The following is a 25,528-nucleotide window of genomic DNA, read 5'->3' as shown; positions in this document are numbered from 1 at the left end:
ACTGGCTATTTGGAGGCTGTGTGTATAATTGTTTTGCTTTTTTTGGTGGGGTGGGGAATTGCACAGAAACTCCATATAGTAATGACTTTATTAGGCGTCGGGTTGGAATGCTTTTGTATTACTTATTTTTTAAAGCTGTCGTTTAGATCTAAATACATTTTTATTTGCTTAGGGTTCCAACACCTTTTTCGCTACTAAAAGGCACCGTGGGGCTTATACAAAAAGCTCGTGAGTGATCGCCCCCCCAAAAAAAACACAGTCGATCACCACAGTGTTTGAGATTCAGGGCTTATTGAATAAAACCAGAGTGTGTTATTTGTTTTTTGCTGTGTGTGACTGACTACCTTTTACAATATACGTCCTTTATGTTTAGTTAGTGGTGTCATATTACACCATAGGATCAGCACTCTGGGTATAGATGAGGAAAACTGACATGCTCCTAGCGAATTCAGCCAAAAATTGTTAATTTAAGGAACAAAAATTAAAAAAATCGAATACACAAGTGAGTGTGCAAACAGACACGCACTGGTTGTAAAAGCAATGTTTCAAGGCCCCCTGGCAGGCATTAGCTTCTAGTGTTCCATGTTAAAATGGATGAGAAATAGTGACATACTTTGCTCATTTGCATGTCATTACCCAGAATCCCTGGCTGCAGTGGAAGCACTGCATGCTACGCGATAATGGGGAAAGGGTTGCAGACCTTTCTGAGACATGCAAATGCACCACAAGTGGTATTTTTATTTACTGTACTATAAAGTCATTACTTTTTTCTGAATTCACTAGGAGCGTCTGAGTTTTCCTTATCTATACCCCAAGTGCTGATCCTATGGTGTTTAATATATAGTGTGTGTGTGTGTGTGTGTGTGTGTGTGTGTGTGTGTGTGTGTGTGTGTGTGTGTGTGTGTGTGTGTGTACGTGTACATACAGCGGGTACCGGGGAGCACTACTAAGGACTGGGTGAGCGTGCAAGCTCTGTTTTTCTTCTAGTGGTATCCTACCACTTGTACAGATTATTTTGCAGATGGAAATAGGGAGCAACCCAGTTGAATGTTTTCTGCAGCGTTTGACACATTTTATTTTTTACAAATACAGCGTTCCATTTTTTTCAAAGGCTTCATCTTGACTTTCTTACGAAAGCTTCATCGCACCTCAGTGTCCATCCTCTGAAAACAACAAATATATCATTTATATTCCTTTCTTTTCCAAGGGGGGGAAAGGGGGAGGGGGGTTTAACCTATTAAGTATATCACTGTCATAAGTTCAAAGTACTCCTCTGTGGCACTTTTCAATTTATTCTTGCAAGACCTGATCTAGAGTACTGTGTTCAGAGGGACATCAATAATTTAGAGGCTGTGCAAACATGAACTACTAAAATGGTACAGTATATAGTCTTCTACATTATACACTTATCAGGACACACTGCATGAACTCAACACATACTGTATAGCAGGCCTGCACAACTCCAGTCCTCGAGGGTCAAACAGGCCAGGCATTCAGGATATCCCTACATCAGCACAGCTGGCTCAATTAGTGGCTCAGTCCTACTAAAGGGGACAGATGGGGGGATATGATAGAAACTTGTAAAATGCATCCAGAGGAAAGCATATTGTGGAGAAGTGTCATGCTCTGAAACTGGAGGCTGTCACGCTCGGGGGAAATGGAAATACTGTACTATACAGAAAGGCCAGTGCATCCATAGAATAGCCTTTCAATGGATGTGGCAGAGGCTAATACAATAAGAGGGTATAAAACTGCTTGGAGGTAGGGTATCCTACTGATGTAATGTAGCCGGCCCTGCTGTATCGGACGTGGCAGGGCCCTGCTGTATCGGACGTGGCAGGGCCCTGCAGTATCGGACGTGGCAGGGCCCTGCTGTATCGGACGTGGCAGGGCCCTGCTGTATCGGACGTGGCAGGGCCCTGTGCTATTGATGGCTTTTTCCACGTGACAAATCGAACCTGGACTTCCGCAGCTTTGAACGGCATTTCTTATCACCGCTAAAGTTGCGCAATTTTATTTTGACATCCTTTCTGTTATGGAATTGGGACTTTGGCAAGCAGTCATAAGGCAGGTTATGTCAAAGAAAGCCACGGGTCTGAGTTCTTGCAGCAAATAAGAAAAATGGGCAGATGTTGTGGGCTAAATGATTCTTCCATTCTATCAACTTCTATGATATCACTTTATCTCAATTTTCTGTGTGTTACCAAGTGAAACGCCATATTTAAGGATCAGGCGAATCGTGGAGGAGGCGTTTCAATGAGAGACGGGGGGGTTTATTTTCATGTTTTATTCAGTACATTGCCTCTATTTTCAATAAAGATAAAAATGTACAATATGGATAAAGTGCTCCATTGCTAATGCTAAAAATAAGCGTGCCATTAATACTGCTGCTAATAATAAAGTTATTGGTATTCAGAATTTATACAGTATGTATGTTTATTGCTTCTGTAAATGACAAGATTTTCCATATTCAAAGCATCACTTTTTATTACCCTCTATAGATTATACTGTATTAGGTTCTCAATTATCATTAACTATGAAGGTGTACACACAATGGACACCATTTGTCTACAACAGTCCCAGTCTAATAAACATTTATTCAGGTTACTTGGTTGCCCAACACACATGATTTACCCGAGTACGCACAATTGAAAAAAATTGTTTTCTTTATAAATATTAAGATCTTCAAAAGGTCACAGCTACGACTGGTGAGGTTTGATTGCTTTTGGTGGGAAAGATAGCCGTACATCAAAAACCTATTTCTTGCCTGTCAAATTCTGTATAACAGATTTGGGTACAGCAAGAAATATGGAATTCAATTCAACATGTAGGCTTGTTAGGTTGCACTGACATGCCCTTTACTAAGAAGGGATATGGTATGCTTGCCAGAAAATGTGCGTTGGTACCTAATGTCGTTTCAGCAGGTGCTGTAAATGCTCTGATTTGACGGTTATAACTAATGGAAGCATGGTTACATACCCCACTACAATCTTATCTTTTTTTTACACACTGTGAGAAACAAGAGAATGGGACGTCGCTCAAACCATAATATCAAAGTAGTGTATAGAAGGCCTGGTGCACGGGGAAAAGGCAATAATGTAACGAAAAAAGTGACAGAGGTCACTAAAGTCCCCTATTGGTTGCACTCAAGGTAGAAACAAATTACGTAACTAAAAGATATAAATATCCTCAGTATGGACATAAAGTCCCAGATCGAATGAAATAAATGCAAGAGGATACAATATCCACTGAAAGACTGATGTCTAAACGAAAATAAACATAATCCATAAAAGGACCACATATGTCCACAGAGAATGTCTAATGACCTAAAGTATAACAATGACATCCAAATAAAATCCAAACAAATAAAAAAACTTTAATAAACCATATATAACGCCGAAAAGCAAGTGACATAAAAATAAAACAAATTGTGATTTTAAAATACCCCTGTAGGGGAGCGGGTGGGAGGGGGGGTACAACCAATATAGTAAGGAATACAAAAACAGTTATTATTTGTAGTAAATATATCTCATAGTATCCCTAATCTTGCTACCAAAGCTATGGAGCTCTGTGGGTGGGTCACGGTAAACACTTAAACAATTAGGAGCCTAAGTAGGTGAGTATGCAATAGTCAAATCGTCAGGTAACAATTACATATATGTATACAAATATTAGTCAGCCTTGGGGAGGTGTAAATAGCTGCAATCCCCAGTCAGAAAGCTCCTGATGTGCCCAAAGATGTAAGGCCTTGCCCCCGCTGCCTGCTACAGCGTCCGCTGTGGCGGACGCTGCGCTCACGAGAGCCCTCCCCGCAATGGCGCCGGGCCCGCTGCGAGGGGGGGCCGCAGCGCTCGCGCGAGAGCTACTCCTGCTCTCAATAGAATTGAGAGCAGGAACTCGCGTCGAGCGGCTAGGCACGCCCCCCGGCGGTTCAGCCAATGAGGGCGAACCTGCCGGGTGACGTCATGGCCGCGACCCCGTCACTCCTCCGCCACGCCCCCCCCGGTCTCTGCTCCTGCAGTGAGCTGCAGACCGGGGAATCGCCGGAACGCGCAGCCAAAAGCGCGGGCGCGCATTAGAGCGCCGTGACCGGGGCCTTAGCCTAAGCCACATCAGTAACAGGCAAACGAGAATCATACAACCGTGCTCCTTATGTTTCTATGTGCTCCCGGACAAAAGTAGCTCCCAACAGATGCTGCTTAACTTCACGAGTACTCACGCTCTCAGACGCTCTTGATGAAGTGTGAAGCATCACACGAAACGCGCATCGGGGTGTGACGTCACTCGTAGGCGTCTGAGAGCGGGAGTTTGCAGCTATTTACACCTCCCCAAGGCTAACTACTATTTGTATACAGCTGCGGCCTGATCCGCGGCGCTCTGCTAACTGCGGCCAGATCCGGTATATTTTCTTTTTTTCGGTAGCGCTTTCCGGTATGTTAGCGCTCGGATTTTTAGCGCTGTCCGCTATACTGCAATTCTGTCTAAAAACACAGGTGGGCGTTCGCGAGCTGTTGTCTTAAAAGCCTAATAAGTCTAATGCATTATGTCTGTGTGCGTGCGCAGTACTGTATTTGTAAAATGGAGGATTTACAGTATACAGTATTACAAAAATATAGCGTTGCGTCTTCGAATATAAAATTATCACATTTCTATACAGTACTGTATGTACTGTATTATTTTGTAATCAGTACTTTTACTTTTACTTGTTTTCATAATCTTTTTATATTATGCGTGTACCGTACAGTACTGTATGTCTCATTTGAACATTGTTGAAACGCATAGGCGTGTTACAGTATCACATTTCGGCGCATACAGCGCTCTACCTTTCGCCCCCGCACACACTATTTCAACTTCTTATCTACAGTTCAGTACACCTCTCCCAGCCAGATGGCTTTCTGGCTTCAATCATCCCGAACCTGGCATCACATTCCTGCGTGTATAACGTACAGAGCCTGGTGTCACATTTCAGCGCCTGCGTGTAATCCTCTTTGGGAAGGGACCTAGTTGATGATTAATGCGCCTGCGTGTATAACTTCACAATCATGTGGAAGTTCAAGTCTGGAAAAAATATATATATATTTTTTTTTTATGTTTTGTTTCCAGACATGTGTGCCTGCATAAAAATTCTTGTTGTTCTGATATTCTATCGGTACTGTAGCTTTTTAATGTGACACTGGTCATTCACATGCTTTATGTAATTTTTTTTGATTTGGGGATGTGGGGATCAAAACATTATGATGACCTGTTGAAAATGTCTTTGAACTACAGTACAGTACTGCTAATCCTTCATGCAGCTTTACCCCCCTCCCCCCGCAGGCACACACAAGGCTCAAGGATTTCAACTTCTTATCGACACCTCTCGAAAACCATTCCTTTTCAAAAGCTTAGCTTTGTGCTTTTAATCTTCCCGAGCCGAGCGTCACATCTCTGCGCCTACGTGTAATCCTCTTTGGGAAGGGACCTAGTTGATGATTAATGCGCATGCGTGTATAATTTATGATAATCCATTATGATGACTCATCCATCATGATGACTCATCCATCCATCCCCCCCCCCAACCCTTTGAGGCTTTGTTTACAGTAACGCATGCGCACTTGTGATAAACCCTTCTTGAATAGAATATGTTAATCTGATTAGCCAATGAATAAAAATGTAACCAATGAATAAAAATGTAAACCTTCTTGAAGAATCGACCCCCCACCCCCCCCCCCCCCCACACACACACACACACACACACACACACATTCACAGTGAATTTAAAGTTCAAAGAAAAAATATGTGAATCTAATGAAATATTTATTTTATTTTATCAGGAATAAAAAATACAAATAATAATTTTCAGTGTTTATCTTCTTTGTACACATACAGTAGTGTACTGTAGTTCTTCTGGCAGTTGAAATTTGAGGGCCGGTGCATAATCATGGAAGAATGAACAATACAAATAATCATGAATAATGCACATTTATAATAATAAAAACAGTAATACAAATTTTTAGTCTTTCTCTTGTTCGTCATGGCCACATTGCATTCTGTAGTTAATTGAGAGAGGGGGGGGGGGGTTGTGTAAATCATGACTGCTGTAGATACACTATACACACAGTTCACACAATTTACACATTATACCCCGCTCCCCCTACCCGTGCTTTTGTAGTGTAGACAGCTTCCTCTGAAAAGGAAAGAAAAAATTAGTGCAGTTAAGTGCATATAATTGCATTGTGTACAATAAAACTACTCCATATTGGACTACTGTATGCAGTTACTACTGTATACTGGAACTACTATACTGTAAAATACTTTGTAACAAGATTGGTAGTGCAGCTCTCTCTAAAAATTAAAAATTAGTGCAGTTAAGTGCATGCTGTATACTGTAAAACAATCTGTGCCATACTTACCTGTATCATACTGTATTTGGTGTGCCTGTACTTACCATACTACAGTATAGTACGGTACCATATTATCTTCATGATGCTTGCCTATTACGCTCTATCACAATGGGCAACACAGTCGCAATATGGTAGATATATTTATTACATCATTCCACGGTGAGCACATCGTTCCAAAAACTCATTATGCCTTTCGCCAACTCATCCTTTTTTGAGGGTTTCGCCACTTTTCGGATATGGTCCTTCAGCTGATGCCAGACCATTTCGATAGGATTGAAGTCTGGCGATCTGTCATTGGAGGGGGAAAAAAGGAGAATTAGTTAAAGAGATACACAGTAAACAGTGGGAAAAAACGAGACACGGTTACCGTACTTACTCCGCTGGCGTCTTCACCCAGTTGATACCGCAGGCAAGAATATGCGCAGTTGACGCGGTGTGCTTCGGATCGTTGTCCTGGTAGAAACGGTGACCTTCTGGGAATTCACGTGTGATGTATTCCACAATCTCAGGCACTATTTGCTCTTGGAAAAAAGCTTTATTCATGATTCCTGTAACAAGAAAAGAAAAGTGCTCAAAATAATGCACACTACAGTAGTACAGTACAGTGCTCAAGGCTACAGCATGTGACCAAGGTCAATTCACAAAGGACCACTGTGGTATTTTTTAAACACCTGCAAGTCGACACATTACTGAAGCGCATGCGCATTACAATTCATGAATATCTGCAACCAATTACATCCCAAACATTCTCATTAAATAGATCAAGCGCGGGTGACGCCGGCATGATTGCGACATGAATACAGCACGAACGCGGCGAAGCGCGTGGCATTCGGAAAAAGTCACCGGACAATATCGGTGAAGTGTTAGAATAAAAGGGGCCATGGCTGTACATATATGTAATTGTTACCTGACGATTTGACTATTGCATACTCACCTACTTAGGCTCCTTATTGTTTAAGTGTTTACCTTGACCCACCCACAGAGCTTCATAGCTTTGGTAGCAAGATTAGGGATACTATGAGATATATTTACTACAAATTATAACTGTTTTTGTATTCCTTACTATATTGGTTGCTACCCCCCTCCCACCCGCTCCCCTAAAGGGGTATTTTAACATCACAATTTGTTTTATTTTTATGTCACTTGCTTTTCGGCGTTATATATGGTTTATTAAAGTTTTTATTTTTTATTTTTTTGGATTTTAATAGTGGATGTCATTGTTATACTTTAGTCCATTAGACATTTTCTGTGGACATATATGGTCCTGTTATGGATTGTTTATTTCATTTAGACATCAGTCTTTCAGTGGATATTGTATCCTCTAGCATTTATTTCATTCCATCTGGGACTTTAAGTCCATACTGAGGATATTTATATCTTTTAGTTAAGTAATTTGTTTCTACCTTGAGTGCAACCAATAGGGGACTTTAATGACCTCTGTCACTTTTTTTCGTTACTTTTTTTTACAAACAAATTGTTAGGACCAGTAGGACAGGCCAGAATCTGCACGTGTGTTAAGCATCCATTTTGTCTGTTCATAACTAGTTAAGATTCTGTAGTCAGCCTTTTGCTGAAATATATTCCTAATGCACTCAGTTTCTGCCAAATTACATTTCCTTTCTCCCTGCTCAGGATATTGCTAAGATACTTTTTGTATTGTCAGTTTCCTGCTCTTTTAGTCAAATATACAAAAGACTGGTTCTCTGAAAGAGGCAAAATAGTATAACCTAGTTGCTAGAGATTCAAGGTCTCTTTTGATAAGACAGTAAATAAGCTATGTATTCAGACATTGCTTGTATTGGGAGAAACACGTCCCAAAATCATTCCACTAATATGTCCTGCCCCTAAATCACGCCTCTAATCAAAGCTACGCCCAAGACACACCCAGGTTACGCCTATGTTACGCCTCTAATCAATATCTTTTTTTTCTGGTTTAAAAGTCATTACCCTATGAGTAATAAATTGAGACAAAGGATTTGAAACCTGGCTTGCGTTACGTTTCATTTCTTTCGTATTCCCGGGCCTGTAAGTTCATCAAAAATCGGAGATAACAAGTGGCAGTGCGTGAAAGCTTCCCGGGGGAGTCTGCTGCAAAATGGTGCAGATGTGTGTATAATCCAGTCACAAGGCCTTCAGCTTCCTTGGCAGAGGAAAGGTTCCTCTCAGTTCTGAAGCCTAGGCAAGGAAAAAGGTTTTCCTTCACACATTAAATTACTATTTGGGAAGGATGCCATCTATAATGATGTAAGAGTTACAGAAACTCTTAATGACCATCACTTTGCATTTACTCTGGTCCTTTGCCATGTTCCTGAAGCAGTGGCACTGAAATACTAAATTGCCTGATCTGCTTTTGGTGAAATGAAATACATTACTATATTTATCTCTTTCTTACTTTAATATGCTGCACTCGGCCCTTATACGCCATCATTCACTAATGTGGCCATATTCCTCCTTTGGTCAGGCACAGACTACACATAGCATCGTATACCTTTCGATTCCTCTATGACCAGAACAAGACGTAGACCCAAGTCCCTCACCTTGTCATCCTGCCATGAATCCGGTATGATGGAACAAGAGCTAATATGCCACCATTAGGGTGACACCCATGTAATGGGGTACACCAACCTGTTCCTCGAGGCTACCGGAAAAGATCACCTTGTGCGTTTGTACATTAATGTGATTATGAAGTGAGCTAGCAAAAATGGATAGTAGTGGAAAGAGGGGCGTTGGCCTTTATCACAGACCCTGGCACACCAGAAGCCTTATTGATGTACCAGGTATATCATGGGAGAATACTACTTTTCCGGGGGCTATTCTGTAAAACCACTGGTCAACCCTTTTCAATAGTTGAGTTGTCCATATTCTCACAGCAACCACAACTCAACTGACAAAAAGTAATTTGAACAGTATCCAGGCTGAAAAGCTTACTACATTTTCATTGGCTGTTAGCCGCTCACATGACCGGGCTGTCTCGCTGCAATAGCAAACAAGTTTGTCTCCTTGGCTTTTGGTATCCTTGTATCTCACGTGCAAGCTTGCGCTCACTATGGCCATGCGCTTTGGAATACACACGTTTGTAGCACGATCTATATAGCTCGCTCTTTATCTTGCACTATGGACGAGGCCTGAATTTTTTGTGAGGAGCAAGTTATGGTAATAGATGGCTGATAATGAAATATAATTATTCGTGAATACAACACATTTTAAAATAAACTGAGCATTTTTTTATTTTTTTTAATGCAAATGTGCCCCCTCGGAGGACCTTTTTTTTATGTCAAACGTTTTTATTGTTTTTTGTGGTATCACATCAAGACTTTGAAACAGGAAGAACAATGTACTGTACATAGATTGCATAGTGGTAAAGTGAACACAGGCGCAAACAATTAAAAAGTGGACACTAATAATAAGTGACTAATCAAAAACTTAAATAAGTGAAAAATGTGATAAAATTTAAGTAAATACAGTTTCACCCCCTGCTCTGGAACCCACTGGAAGGGGTAGTCTTCACTCTTCCCCCACAGTAACAGCAAAACACACAAAATCCACGGGGAGCATGGGGAGGAAACAAAAATAAATTTAAGTGCAGCAAAAATGACAATGTGAAAAAAGCCTTCAATTGACTTGGCTCTAATGAATTGACTACTTACAAGATGTAAGAGTCAAAAAGGCAGGGTTGACTCAAACGGTCAGAGGTAAGTGGATGATGCAGTTGTCATCAAAGTGGATCAGGTCCCCAGGATCACGTACCCCAATGTAGAGAGAAAAACTGGCATAGCGCAGATCACTCAAGATAAAAATAGCTTTATAACAATAAAATATACTCACATTCTAACAATAAAAACGGGCATATCACACTGCATTAGTGTAGGAAGATTTTAGCCAGCTGGCTCACCGTCCCACAACGTTCCCCCACTCCTCCGCCTCAGCCTCCGGTCAGCTGTTTAGACTGCTCCGACTGGCGTGTGACGTCACTTCCGGTTTCGCCGCTCGGTGAGGGCTGGATCCTCCTGCAACTCCTCTGCTGTATGCTCCTCTCTGAATAAGACTCCCACTCTACGCGTTTCGAAAGCGACTGCTTTCTTCCTCAGAAGTGGACACTAGATTACATAGATTACACCTGAACTATAGAACTATCTTTTTTGATATTTAAATATATATTTTGTACATAAGGTCTTAAGATATTTCAATAAAGCCAACATAAACTCTATCTTAACTTTAGAACATTTAAATACTTCTGGGTTTCCAATCGGGGGGCAGCTACCTTCAAAGTCTTTAAGTGCTTTATTACTTGAAAGGGGTGAAAAAGAATAGGAGAAGAGAGAGGGGGGAGAGGAAAGGGTAAGAAGGGAGATAAGGGAAGGAGCTCGTCCCCTTTATCTCCCCAGCGTCGGTTCCGGTATTAGGCTTTACCTTTTGTTTAGATAGATTCCTAGGCTCTATTTTTCTAGTTCTCAGGCCATGCGTCCCATACCTTATAATACTGTTCTGTTTTCTGGCTTAGGAGGGCTGAGAGGAGCTCCAACATTCTGACCTCCTTAATTCTGCGGATAACCCTTTGCTTTGATGGGGCTTTCAGTTTTGTTCCATGCAGCTGCTATTGAGCAGCATGCTGCAGTGAGAATGAATGCCGCCAATTTCCTTTGAGCGGTCAGGAGTCCTTCTATGGGTTTGGCTAGTAGAAAGGACAGTGGGTCCATCTCTATGTTCTCCCCAGTAACATCTTGGATCATATTTCTAATCATGTTCCAGAAAATCTATATCTGGGGACAAAACCACCAGATATGTACCAGATCTCCTTTCTGGCCACATCCTCGCCAGCAGAGGTCGGGTAGGCCAGGGGAGATCTGGCTCAGCCTACTCGGGGTTAGGTACCATTGAAATAGTATTTTATATATATATTTTCTTTTATAGTAGTACAAATTGAAGTTTTGGCTGCCGATTCCCAGATATCCTCCCAGTCATCTTTATCTATTTCCATATTACGGTCATCAGATCATTTTTTCATATATCTGTGATTGACGGCTACTATTAGCAGTGATATTCCCGAGTAGATCTCCGATATCAGACCCTTCTTATATATACCGCTAGCACATAACTTTTCAAATTTTGTTGGATCTGTAAATTTAGTTTTTTGGGAAATAGCTAATATAAAATGTCTGATCTGAAGAAAGCTAAATAGCGGAAAGTGGTGGGGATGGAATTTCTGTTTAAGATCTTGGAATGATATTATTGAGTCTTTTTCTATTAAGTCCGCCTCCTTGTGGACATTGGCTTCTTTAAAATGTTTTAAATCATTAGGGTCGCATCCCGTAGGGAAATCCAGGTTACCAAAAATAGGAGTCAACATGGAAGGAGAGGTTGTCAATTTGTGCTTTTCTTTATTCTTGGTCCATATCTTCCACGTACTCCTCATTGCTCCCAGGCCTGTCTTGCCCGGAACTATCTCCCTCCCCCCCCCTCCTCTGGACCATAGTAAAAACTGAGCAAACTGAGCATTTAAAGGATATGTATAATAACATTTGAGCAGCAGACGGGAACATTATTTTCTACGCAATAGGATTTAACCAAACACAATACTTATTTAAACGGTATCTCTGTCATGTGGAACTTTCTTTTGTTGACAAGAAAATGAAAATATCAGTATTCATAGCTTCTCCGGTATTAGAATCAAACATTTGGAGTTCCCTTTTTTGCCCCTTATTTTTGTTTTTATATATATATATTTATTTACTTTTCCACATTACCAGCTACTTAAGCTGATCGGAAATATGCAACCTACAAAACCTAGTTCCATTCTGTCCCTGGGAGTGGTGGACAGAGATTTAATCCCATAGAGCCACAGTCTTCATATCTGTTGGCTTTGTGCAGGTTTGAGGCTCAACATATTTGCTGTGCATAAAATGACAATTGTTGTTCTTTATTATTCAAACAGAGTTTAGGAAACATAGGGTTTGGGAATATTGTAATGGGGTACAAACGGCAGGTATCCAACGCTACTTAATAAGTAAGGTGTATCATCACCTCTCCTGCAGCATAAGATGCACAACGAAGAGTGAAATCATTTGACTTTAAACGAGTTCTAAGCTAATGCTAACGAATAATTGAGCTCAGGGGGAGACACAATTATTAATTAAACCCGAGCCAAATTGCGTACTGTATGCAGACCGGGCATGCCGAAACTTCCATCTAATGTTTGTAAATATTTACGCAGGACAAAATGAAACCGACATTGCATCATCTACTTAACACACTAAATGTACAATGAAAAGCCTTTTGTTTTAATCTTTGGAAAAGCCAAAGCACTTTCAAGCAGCAGTCCCTGCTTCTTTGTATGTTTTTTTTATGTATCTAAACTAGTGGGGTAAGGGAAAAGGTTCCCCAGAACTGTTCTGTGGTCCCCTGACCTCCAAGGGACGGTGGATTGTATCCAAGGGCCCCGCTGGTTCAGGTAATGTAAAAATACACATGCAAGTGTAAGACTTAATAAAGAGCACAGACATTTTGACTGTAAAATACTGTCTTTATTTAAAAGTACATACTGTAGATGTTTTGTAGCCCATGGCAGTGAAGTGTGACAGGGCTACTTTGTTTATTTTTACTCCCGGGGTACCACTATTTATTTAAAAAATTAAAATAAAAACCTTACAATTATTACTCTTTCTAAAGAAAAGGGAATTTGTCATAGAAATCCTCCCCCTTCTTATTTTTACAGCAAGTGCATTTTTCATAAATACAGTCTGAAGTCTTTTTCACTGACAGCCCCTCACCTCTGGAATGCCCTTCCCCTCAGTGCCCGACTAGCACCCTCTCTATCCACCTTTAAGACCCACCTTAAGACACACTTGCTTAAAGAAGCATATGACTTGCACTGTGGATATTCTGAACACATGATACATAAAGCTTGGCCCCCTGCAGACGCACTTACCAGAATGAACTCTTGCTGTCTCTGTACGTTCTCCCTACCTACCAATTAGACTGTAAGCTCCTCGGAGCAGGGACTCCTCTTCCTTAATGTTACTTTTATGTCTAAAGCACTTATTCCCATGATCTGTTATTTATATTATCTGTTATTTATTTGATTACCACATGTATTACTACTGTGAAGCGCTATGTACATTAATAGCGCTATATAAATAAAGACATACAATACAATACAAGAAATATGAGCCGAAAAAAAACATTTATAATTAACAAAATCATCTGTCACATTGGATGTGTATTGGGGCATCTTTGTTAACTGGCGTATATTTGAGGTCACTTTCCCAGCAGTGCTCCAGTTGGCACAATTAAATATAGAATACTGTGGGCCTGGGTTTTTGAGCTTGCAAAGACTGTGCATGTCCTACAGCCTAAAGAACGTGGCCCTAAATCACATGGTCGCAGCCGGCCCCCAGAGGCATGATGGGAAGTGGAGGGAGCTGCACTTTCATTCCGATTTGCATCCAAAGCGTTAAAGATGTAAACGCAATCTGCCCATAGAGAACAAAAATAGCCTGGTGTTCCCCCTATGACACCAGGGGCTCCAGCGTGCCAGCCCTCATGGTGTACAAGGGTGTACATTATAAAGGCAGCCAAAGGATTAAGAAATGGAGATCTTTTTTTAAATCTGGCACAATACCACTACTTTTGCCACACTTTGACCACTGACTTCTGGACACTTAAAATGAACGCCGTCCCATACGTTCTGCCTGTGCGACAACATGAGAGGTAAAGTCAAGAGATGCACGGTAACATGGATAACTGTTATCTTCTGGTCTCAGGTGTTCTTTTAACCTATACATGGATTTTATGAACTCCCATAGGATTCGATATGAATAGGTTATGCTCTGTTATTATTATTTTTAGCACAGAAAGGTTATTTCTTAAATAATTATTTGGGTAAGGTTTCTCACTTTGACCCGTTACATTTTCCCCTCATACAAAGACATTTTGTTGGCCGGCATTTAACATTGGCACTGTGCCTCATTTTGAATACGAAACTCATAGCGCTCTTTATGGGTTTTTTTTTCTTCTTAAAGGTGATTGCATTGCAATTGCAAAGTGTCATAGAAGGAAACTGCCGGGATGCTTTATAAAGGAAAGCACTGAAAATCCCAATGCAAGTTTAATCTCTCAAGGGAACACGCTGCAAAGACTGAAGTAGATCAATGTAATGAAACACTTAGGCACAGGAACCTGCTAGCACTTTTTGGACACTGAGCTGACAGCCATAACCTCGGGGTGGGAGAGAAGCAGTCTGAAATGAGAACAATCTCAGTTGTCATTCTCTTTTCAAATCTCGAGAAGAAGCTTAAAAAAAAATCCAGCCTCCCAGGCATTGCTGTCTCTGTCCAGCACAATGCCATAAAAACAAATGTACCCCTCAAAACCCTCCACCGCAATGTGTCCAGTCATATCAGAGACAGCATGACAGCTGTCTAAACACTTAAACATCTGAACTGTTGGTGCATCAGTAAATATGTAGACTTTTATATTGTCCCTTTTAGTTATATTTCCTAATATGATGCTGAAGTGACAGGCAAAATACAGTGTTTTATGAAAGAAGACACAAACACACAAAGTCGGTTCTTAATGATTATATTACAAAGAAAATACAAAAAATGCTCATCTGGCAAATGAAGCATATACAGTTAACCCTGCCAGTCAAGAATACTGTGATATACTCTCATTACATCTCCTTGAAAGCTATATTCTTATTAGATCTGACCATATGGTGTGGCAGGGAATGCACACACTGGGATTGAATCAAGAAAAACATTTATTTACATTTTTTTTTTAAAGGAATTATGCTGTGTATCTTGGTGCTCAGGGTTGGTATGGTGGCATCTGGAAGTCTCTGATTTGTAAACACACAACTTCAGCCAGTCTTTGGCAGACAGGGCTCTGCTGGAATTATCCACTTGACCCTTGAGGCTCCAGAAACAAGGAGGTCTCCATCTGCTCCTTCCACTGCTTTACAGAAATGTAGAGGCTGAGCTGTAAAAGTGAGATATCAGGATCGGAATATTATTTTGTGCAAAACATCCTCAAACCTGACCCGCAGCGAGGATTGCAGCAATGCAGTGTGTGCTTCGGAGCAATGTGTTGGAGGATGAATTACAGCAAGAGTTTATTATTGAAGTTCAGATATTTGCACCTTTATGAAACATCACCAAAATAAACATTTCAAGTTAGAAAATAAAGCGTTGTGCTAGTTTGTCTCCATAATTGTGCTTAAAGGAATTAAGCGGAGTGTGTTCTCTTGTTTGTAACATCCTCAGTATTAGTTCTTATTGAAGAATTAGAAGTCAATTTAGCATTCTCATACTTATGGGTTTAATTAGGATTGATGGCTTTGCTGTATCCTAAGATTAATTATTTCAAATTTGAGCAAAGATATGTAGAAACCATATTAGTTCAATTAAATGCATCAACATTTCTATTTGTAATACCTTTTAATGGATTTAAATAACTTTAAGTAGATTCAGATGATCTCTGATCTGGCGCATGGAAAATGTTGGCTGCCTACCACTTGTCATTAGTCCATTAAAAACAATCCATAAAGGGGTTGATATGTTTCTTTTGTATATCTTCTAAAACATCAAAGCTTGATTATGGTGCTTGTGTAGGCCTGTTACTGTGCTTTCCTCAGCGCCGCTCTTTTATCACATGTATACCACCGCTGTTTTAGAAGATGCATCGTGCTAGCTAGTAAAGTTACAATATTCTAAGAAACAATGCTCTCTAGGCTCCTCGGTACATTGGAGCTAAGAAAATGCTCCAATTTCATGACCCAGTACATTGAAGCTTAGAAAATGCTGAGATAATCCATTATATTACTACAATTTGTCTGAGTGACAGCACAGACTGGTGTTTGAAAGGTGTATGATACTCTTCGAGAAGACCACATAAATCAAACCTGCTGCTTGTGACATCACATGAAACCTTTGCTGTTTCAGCAGTGTCACACATAACGTGTTGAATTGTACCATATTGTGGGTACCCACCTGGGCATGCTTTCACTATTTTCTTTTTAATGTATTACAGTTTTGGTCTATGGGGTCCAGCCCCTTTCTTTCTTTTTTTTTTGCTCCCCATATACAGAAACATGTGACATGGGCCGGTGTAAGGGGTGAGCAACAGCCTCGGGCGGCATTTTCCTAGGGCAACATTTTTCCTGTTCCTCCATCCATTCCTGATCTATTACCAAGAACGGAGGGAGGCACAGAAAATGGCAGTGCCATCTCTGCCTCGGTAAGCTCCGGCATCTCCTCCTGCTATAACATGGTAACGCTTCGCCCTTTGATGCCGCGATATCACATGATGCCACGTAGCAGGAGGAGATGTTGGCTGGACAGGGTATGGGGCTCCATACACTCTCTTTGAACCGAACCCCGCGAAAATCCCAACCAGCTCTGTAATTAGTATGGGATGATATAGCCGGCGTCCTCATGGAGTCCCGACTGCTCTCTGACTCTCTGCCTCCTTCAGTGTGACGTAACCAGAGGTCACGTTTGTGCGCTCCAAAGCTACAAACCGGCACATTTTTTCTTTTTTCTCTCTCTCTGCTCGCCTCAGGCGCCAGGTTTTGGCGCACCGGCCCTGCATGTAACTTTATCTGCTGGTGTGTCGTTTTAGATTTTTTTTTTTTTAATTATATTACAATCATAACTTAGGCACGTGTGTTAGTTGATTGAAGAGCAGCCAAAATTAATGGTTTTGGACCAAAATGCTCTAGCGTACAAACTAGTAAAATAAAGGGTGAAGTTATTTTTTTTTTTTTACCTATTGTAGATCAGCAGAACTAGTTCAGGAAATGCCTCCTATACAAGTACTGACAATCCAGATTTGAATTCCGCATTTTTGTCCCTGTTTATTGTCTATAGATTTTCCTAGTTCTATTGTATTTCTTTAAAATGGTACAGAATTCAGTATGTACAGTACAGGACTCCTTGATCATTCAAGGCTAGGTCAGAAATGGTGTTCACGTCTATGCAGATATGTACTACTGATTAAAATCAATATCGTAAAGATTTACAACAGAGCATCTATCACTTAACAGTGTGAAAAACCCCACTAGCCACCAGGTTAAAAGTTGCATTAGAGTTTTCTAGTATTGTTGCTTAACGCTACAAAATAATAGTGTTTTAACAGCATTTACAGATGTAAATAAAAGGTAAAGTAATATCTTGGCTTTTTGATCTGCCTATAAGCACAATGACTGCAGTGCGTTCCACACACTGGTGGGTTTCCCATTAAGCCCGGGCCCAGGGCGGCAAAAATCACCGTCTCCATATACTTTTGCCGCGCTCTCAAGCGTATTGGACCTGATGGGAAGTCACTTAGCTGTTGCGGCCACCGCCTCACCTGCTGCCCTGCTTCTCCTTCTGAACCGCAGCGTCAAATGACACGGCAGACGTCACCAGCTTGATGTCACGGCTTCTCGTTGCCGTGGCAACTCGACGTCGCAGCGTCAAATGACACCGCGTTACCATGGCAAACGTGACGCTGTGCGATGTCACGATGGCGTCTGCTGCGTCATTTGACGCTGCGGTTCAGAAGGAGGAAGTGGGTGGCAGGTAAGTGTCATGGGGCAGCAGATGGTTCCACAGAAGTTGTGTGCAATTACACTATATATATATATATATATATATATATATATATATATATATATATATATATATATATATATACATACAGTGTTCGACAAACCTATACATTTGCTCGCCCCGGGCGAGTGGATTTAACCCCCGGGCGTGTAAATCGAGTGGATTTAACCCCCGGGCGTGTAAATATTGGCCCAAGCAGCACACGTTTGGTACTAGGTGGCGATATATATATATATATATATATATATATATATATATATATATATATATATATATATATATATATATATATATATATATATATATATATATAGTATGGATGTATACCATCATACATGTAACATGTATGTATATGACATGAATAAGCTTTTAACACAATGAAAATGTTCCCTCTTTCAGGATGAGGATGAAGCCGTGGCCTATCTTGATCATGACAATGATGAGGAACTAGACATCAGTGCTCTCCCTGATCCTGACAAATACAAAGATTTGGATCAAAGTGATGATATATCCGTAGAAGAAAACAGGTATGATTTTGAATCTTATTTTCTTTTTTTTTTAAATATATATATATTGTGCTGCCAATATATATGCAATTAATAACTTGTTGGCAAATCACTTGCCCAGTCTTGAAAAAAGCTAAATCTATTTGTGACATAAATATATAGGTGTACCTGGCATTACTGGGCAAGTCTGTACGCTTTACAGAGATCATGCTTAGAAACGGGAGTGTGGGGAGATTGAGGGGAAATCTAGGGAAGTACATGCATACCCTGCTTTACCATACGCAATGGGACCGGAGCATGTATGTAAAGCGAAAATGTACTTAAAGGGAAGCACTACCTTGTTTCCACTTTTACAATGCATGTACTGCACTGCAAACATCATATACATGTATAACTGATGTAAATAACGCATTTTGTAACCAAAATACATACAGTAGGCTTGAAAGAAAATCTTTAATGTCAGCTGATTTTTTTCTTAGTGCTGGCAGATGCAAAATGGATAAACGAAAAATTATGTAAAAATGTAGGAAGGATGAAGGAGAGGGCATGTCTTCTACTGTACCGTATTTTTACTGTAACACAAAACAAAAAGCGATAAACAGCACTCAAAATTGGAATAACAAATGACTACATGCCTGGTGCAGCAAGAACAAGGAGGACCCTAATTCCCCCTATAGCAGTAACCAAATATCAACCAGCTTGGCTTACAGTGATGAATTTCTCAGCCTCTGTCAGTGATTCCCAACCTTTTTTGTTTGGAGGAACCCTTGAGGTATTTAGAAAAATCTCGGGGAACCCCTATCTGGCTGACACATATTAGGCCGCGCGTATAGTGCTGGCGACGTTGCATCAAAACAAATGTATTGACGCCGTCGCGTGCGCTTATAGTTGGAGCGACAGGACGGCGCGACGGCTTGGTTGCGATCACTGGAAGTCACTTCATTTTGATTTTTCCAGCAACCGCAGCCTGACGTCAGCGTCGCCGGCACTATAAGCGCGGCCTTAGGTTAATTTCTCTCCCCTCCGTCTCACTCACTCTCCTCCCCTCCCGCTTCACATGTATTTATCTCCCCTGCGTCTCACTCTTACTCCCTCTTTTCCTCACTCACTCCCCCCCTCTCTCCTCTCAGTCGCCCCTACCTTCCGTTGATTACCCCACTCACTCAATCCCCCCCACAAAATACATACCAAAAAACCCCACCCCCTAAATACATGTAACCCCACCCCGCAATACATAATAAAAATACCCGCCCCCGCCAATACATATTACAAATGCCCACGCCAATACATTTTTAAAAGACCCCCACCGCCTTAATACATTTTAAAAGACCCCCCAATACATCTTTAAAAGACCTTCCACCCCCTCCACCCCCCGTTTCAATACATATTTTTTTTAATCGGGTCGCACGGGTAAAATAATCATCATCATCATCATCATCATCATCATCATCATCATCATCATCATCATCATCATCATCATCATCATCATCATCATCATCATCATATCTCCCCCAGCACCCCTCATATCACCATCCCCTGCATCTCCCTCATATCACCCTCCCTGCATGTCCTCACATCACCCCCCCTGCATGTCCCTCACATCATCCCCCCTGCATGTCCCCCACATCATCCCCCCTCCCTGCATGTACTCCACATCAACCCCCCTCCCTGCATGTCCCTCACATCACCCCCCTCCCTGCATGTCCCTCACATCACCCCCCCTCCCTGCATCACCCCCCCATCCCTGCATGTCCCTCACATCACCCCCCCCCATCCCTGCATGTCCCTCACATCACCCCCCATCCCTGCATGTCCCTCACATCACCCCCCCTCCCTGCATGTCCCTCACATCACCCCCCCTCCCGGCATGTCCCTCACATCACCCCCCCCGCTGCATGTCCCTCACATCACCACCCCCCTGCATGTCCCTCACATCACCCCCCCTCCCTGCATGTCCCTCACATCACCCCCCCGCTGCATGTCCCGCACATCACCACCCCCCTGCATGTCCCTCACATCACCCCCCCTCCCTGCATGTCCCTCACATCACCCCCCCCCCCTGCATGTCCCTCACATCACCCCCCCGCTGCATGTCCCTCACATCACCCCCCCTCCCTGCATGTCCCTCACATCACCACCCCCCTGCATGTCCCTCACATCACCCCCCCTCCCTGCATGTCCCTCACATCACCCCCCCCCTGCATGTCCTATCTCCCTCTCTCCCCCTCCCTGCATGTCCCTCACATCACCCCCCCGCTGCATGTCCCTCACATCACCCCCCCGCTGCATGTCCCTCACATCACCCCCCCGCTGCATGCCCCTCACATCACCCCCCCCGCTGCATGTCCCTCACATCACCACCCACCTGCATGTCCCTCACATCACCCCCCCTCCCTGCATGTCCCTCACATCACCCCCCCGCTGCATGTCCCTCACATCACCCCCCCGCTGCATGTCCCTCACATCACCCCCCCTCCCTGCATGTCCCTCACATCACCCCCCCATCCCTGCATGTCCCTCACATCACCCCCCATCCCTGCATGTCCCTCACATCACCCCCCATCCCTGCATGTCCCTCACATCACCCCCCCTCCCTGCATGTCCCTCACATCACCCCCCCCGCTGCATGTCCCTCACATCACCACCCCCCTGCATGTCCCTCACTTCACCCCACCCACCTGCATGTCCTATCTCCCTCTCTCCCCCACCTCAAGCAGCTGCGTGCAGGTTGTGGGCGGGCAGTAGGCGGCGGCACACGCGCGCTAGAGCGCGGCTCGGGGGGGGGGGGGTGATCGGAAGAGTGGGGGGGTGATCGGGGGAGCCGGGTAAAGAAAGAGCCGGGAAGAGGAAGAGAGGGCACACGGCCAAAGCACGCGTACGTACACAGGGTGTAAGGTGCAATAAAAATAAATGTACGTACTTGCGAGTGTACGTAAAATGGGTGTACGGAAAGCGTGTGTTCTTAAAACGGGGTATGCCTGTACTTCATGGAAAGGGTGCTGGATTCATGGAATTGCCCCCTCCCAACAAAGGTGGTAGAGACTAATACAGTAATATATTTCAAAAATGCTTTGGATAGACGCATGGCTATCCTAAATGTGACAGAAACCAGCATCAGACAGAGTCCGAGGTCTTACAGCGGATAAGAGACTCTGCAGCCTAGGTGGGACTCAAGTAGTTCTGATCGGCAAGCAAATTCTACATTTCTTCTTACTGCTCATCTTTTGTAATGCCGGCTAGCTCTTCATGGCTCATGGCTGATGGTAAAACGCAGTGACCCGCATGTCAGCCACCTGCAGTTTCCCCAGCTATTACCCACATGTTCTTCCTACGTACCACTTACATTGTAAGCTCTTTGGGGCAGAGACTCCTTTTCCTAATGTTACTTTTATGCCTGGAGCCCTTATTTCCATTACAGTATGTGTTATATTATTATGTCGTGTTTATTACTGCTGAGAAGCGCAAAGTACAAAGCTGGCGCTATATAAATAGATATGCATGCATCAAAGGAGTCATTTAGTTTAATCTTTTAATCAAAACAAATTCATGCCTGCTAACCCCTATAAGGTCAACTCCATTTCAGGCGCTACCTACGCTTAGTGCATAGTATTTCTTATTGTTCCGTGGACTAAACGGGGTGAACAATTTGAAAGTGCCTAAAGGGTTTAAGGAATGAAGCATAATTCTGTGATTCAGTGCAATTAAAATTGGCAAAAAAACAGAAAGGTTATTTAATAGTATTATGAAGGAAAATTGTAGGTGCACAAGTTCCTTAGTGAAAAGTAGCAATATTCACAGACACAGACACAGACACAGACACAGACACAGACACACACACAGACACACACACACACACACACACTCTTCTCTTGTTTCTGTCAGTCCTAGACACTCACCACCTCTTCATTGGAGAGTGAACTTCAAACTGCCACTAAAATGTATTATACTGTACCTAATTGTAGAAAAATGCAAATACATGGCTCCTTTGTTATTAGACTTAGGATCAACATTTAGAATTTCACCAATAAATTGCATGCGAATTGGGAAGAGCGCAGGAATTGCGAATTTGTGACCACAGTAATATGCTGAAATGGTTAAAGCTATGAGTGATACTTAAAAAAAATAATGATACGCATAACAATTTTTACATCAATTTTTCCTAGTTTGAGCTGTTAATGTTGCACTTATAATATTAATTTAATGGTGGGTTAAATGTAACCATTGGAGCCTCCAGTGGAAATTTCAAATATTCTCGCATTATTTACAAAGTCATGGATCACCTAAAGTAGCTTGAATATATTAATATATCCCTGACATTTGTTCTATGTATTTATATGGGACACCATACTTGTAACCCCCCCCCCCCCCCTGCCTCTGTAGATAATGGAGAATGTTAAACAAACTATCAATCTCATGATGTTAAAGTTGTGTATGGGTGCTCAAATACTTTCAGGAAACAATCTTGTTTAAAAAACAAACAAAAAAACTATACTTTGAAGAAATCAAAACCCATTCATAGAGGCCTCCATTTTGAGTGGGTGATAGTGTTCTATAAACTTCATATAACAGGCAATTATTTGTTTCCTGAAGGTGAGGTTGGGCAAATTGTATAGAAATCTGTACCTCTAGGTCCTCATTGGGAATGTCCATAGATAAATATCTTCCGTAAGAGACCAAACTTTTATGGATAAAAGAATCAATCCGAACAGTCACGTTTGATCTTCACCCACTCATGGCTTCTCTGCCTCAGCGTGACAGGCCGCAAATAATCAACATCCAGATTCGGCAAACAAGGTAGAAGCAGGACACAGCCATGGGTGTCAGGTCTGAAGAAGAGCGATTTATATATATATATTTACTGTCGCACACTGTCTTGATTGGAAAAAAAAATAAAATAATGTTTTCTTTTTTCATAACTGTGAATTTGGAGCTGACAAAACATGTGCGTGTCCGGATTTTGGCTTCTCGCGAAGTGTCTGACGTCGGGCTTGCTTTCGTGTGACGTCATGGCGGATCCACATGAAACAAGGAACAGCGGAGGGTATTTAAAACCTACATTTAGAATGATTTGCTAGACCTTGATAAAGCACCAAAGCGTGCGAAACGCGTAGCAGTGCCTTTGGCGTCTCCTTTTTATTTAGGGTCACATAAGTAAGAGTATATAAAAAAAAAGTGTGTATATATATATATTGGTATATATACTTTTTTTTTAAATACTTTTTTTGATATACACTTACTTACTTATGTGACCCTAAGTTAAAAAAAAAGACGCCAAAGGCACTGCTATGCATTTTGCACCCTTTGGTGCTTTATCAAGGACTAGCAAACCATCCTAAATGTAGGTTTTAAATACCCTCCGCTGTTCCTGGTTTCATGCGGATCCGCCATGACGTCACACGCAAGCAAGCCCGACGTCAGACACTTCGTGAGAAGCCAAAATCCGGACACGCACATGCGTTGTCAGCTCCAAATTCACAGTTATGAAAATAAAAAACATTATTTTATTTTTTTTCCAATCAAAACAGTGTGTGAAGCCAGATGCCTCCTATTACAGCCCAGGATATCTTCACAAGATTATTCAAAGTGAAATACAAATCCAATATACATTTTATATAATAATATTGAGACGATATACATTAATATGTGTAAATAAACAACTATATATAAATATACCTAACCCAATAGCCCCCCCAAAAAAATAAGTTGAAACAAATAATGCAATGAAACAGGAATGATAATAAATAATGAAATTAAAACATAACCCATTAATAAAGATTGATGAACGTTATACTGCACTGTTACCTATAATGTTTAGCCTTATCCAGAAATAGAAATATAGATGAATTTATAGTGTATTCATCTATAAAAGTATTGCTGGCTTATAATAATATAATTATATGGCAAACTATTATTTAGGGAGATGAATGTATAGATATGGGTTCCAATAGGAAACACATTCACCCATGCATGCCCTTTGGTTTGTGAGTGTAATGGCATGATAGAGGCTTCAGTTATGCAGATGACACAATCCTATATGCACACAGCCATAGCCTCTCTGACCTTCAACTCATACTTCAGTCTGACTTTTTGAGACTCGAAAACTGGATTTCCCACAACAAACTATTTTTAAACACTGACAAGACTGTACAATGGTGTTTGGGACAAAGACTAAATTTTGAAAGCTTCCAGTGACTGAGCTCCAGATTAGAACCAACACTAACACCACCCTAACCCCTGTCACTAGTTTTAAATACCTGGGCATATGGTTTGACTCCCACTCGGGATGCACATTGATACCCTGACAATCAAGACCTATGCCAAACTAGGGGTACCCTACAGGAATAAATCCCCCCTAAATCTGCTGGTCAGAAAGCGTATCGCACAGCAGATGCTAATGCCAATTATTGACTATGGAGACATAGTATATGGCTCAGCACTTGAAACCCACCTTAGCAAACTTGACACCGTCTACAATTCAATTTGTCGTTTTGTTCTCCAATGCAACTATAACACACATCACTGCGAAATGCTCAAAGAGCTAGATTGGTCATCACTCGAGTCTAGGCGCAAAGTTCACCTTTTCTGTCTTGCCTTCAAATTCTTTATTGGCAAGCTACCCAGCTACCTGAACAAGCTCCTCACCGCTACCACATGCAGCACCTATCACCTGAGTTCTGACTCCAAAAGACTGTTCATGGTCCCAAGGCTCAACAAAGTATCCGGCCGTTCCTCGTTCTCCTTCCGTGTACCCCAAAACTGGAACAACCTACCAGAGACTCTCACATCCACCACCAGTTTAAGTTCTTTCAAAACTAAGGCTGTCTCACATTTTAATCTGGTCTGTAACTGTTTCATACGCCCATAATATATATTTTCTTTAACTGTGCATGCAATGTCTTGTATATAATGTATACCCTGCTGTTCATTTATGTAACTATTTGTAACCATGTATTATTTGTCTTAACTCTGTTCCCAGGACATAATTGAAAACGAGAGGTAACTCTCAATGTATTACTTCCTGGTAAAATATTTTATAAAATAAATAAATATA

General features: G+C 41.8%; 1 protein-coding gene across 1 annotated transcript in view; it reads left to right on the top strand.

Annotated features, from left to right (window-relative positions):
- The window catches only part of DDX10 (DEAD-box helicase 10), a 254,437-nt gene that overhangs the window by 211,115 nt on the left and 17,794 nt on the right, over positions 1 to 25,528 (top strand). The window contains exon 17 of the mRNA XM_075592333.1: positions 18,371 to 18,498. Coding sequence (XP_075448448.1) covers positions 18,371 to 18,498 — 128 coding nt within the window. The remainder of the gene's footprint in view (positions 1 to 18,370; positions 18,499 to 25,528) is intronic.

This window comes from Ascaphus truei, chromosome 3, assembly GCF_040206685.1.
Source record: "Ascaphus truei isolate aAscTru1 chromosome 3, aAscTru1.hap1, whole genome shotgun sequence".
Taxonomy (NCBI): Eukaryota; Metazoa; Chordata; class Amphibia; order Anura; family Ascaphidae; genus Ascaphus; species Ascaphus truei.
This window is presented reverse-complemented; position numbering and strand designations above follow the sequence as displayed.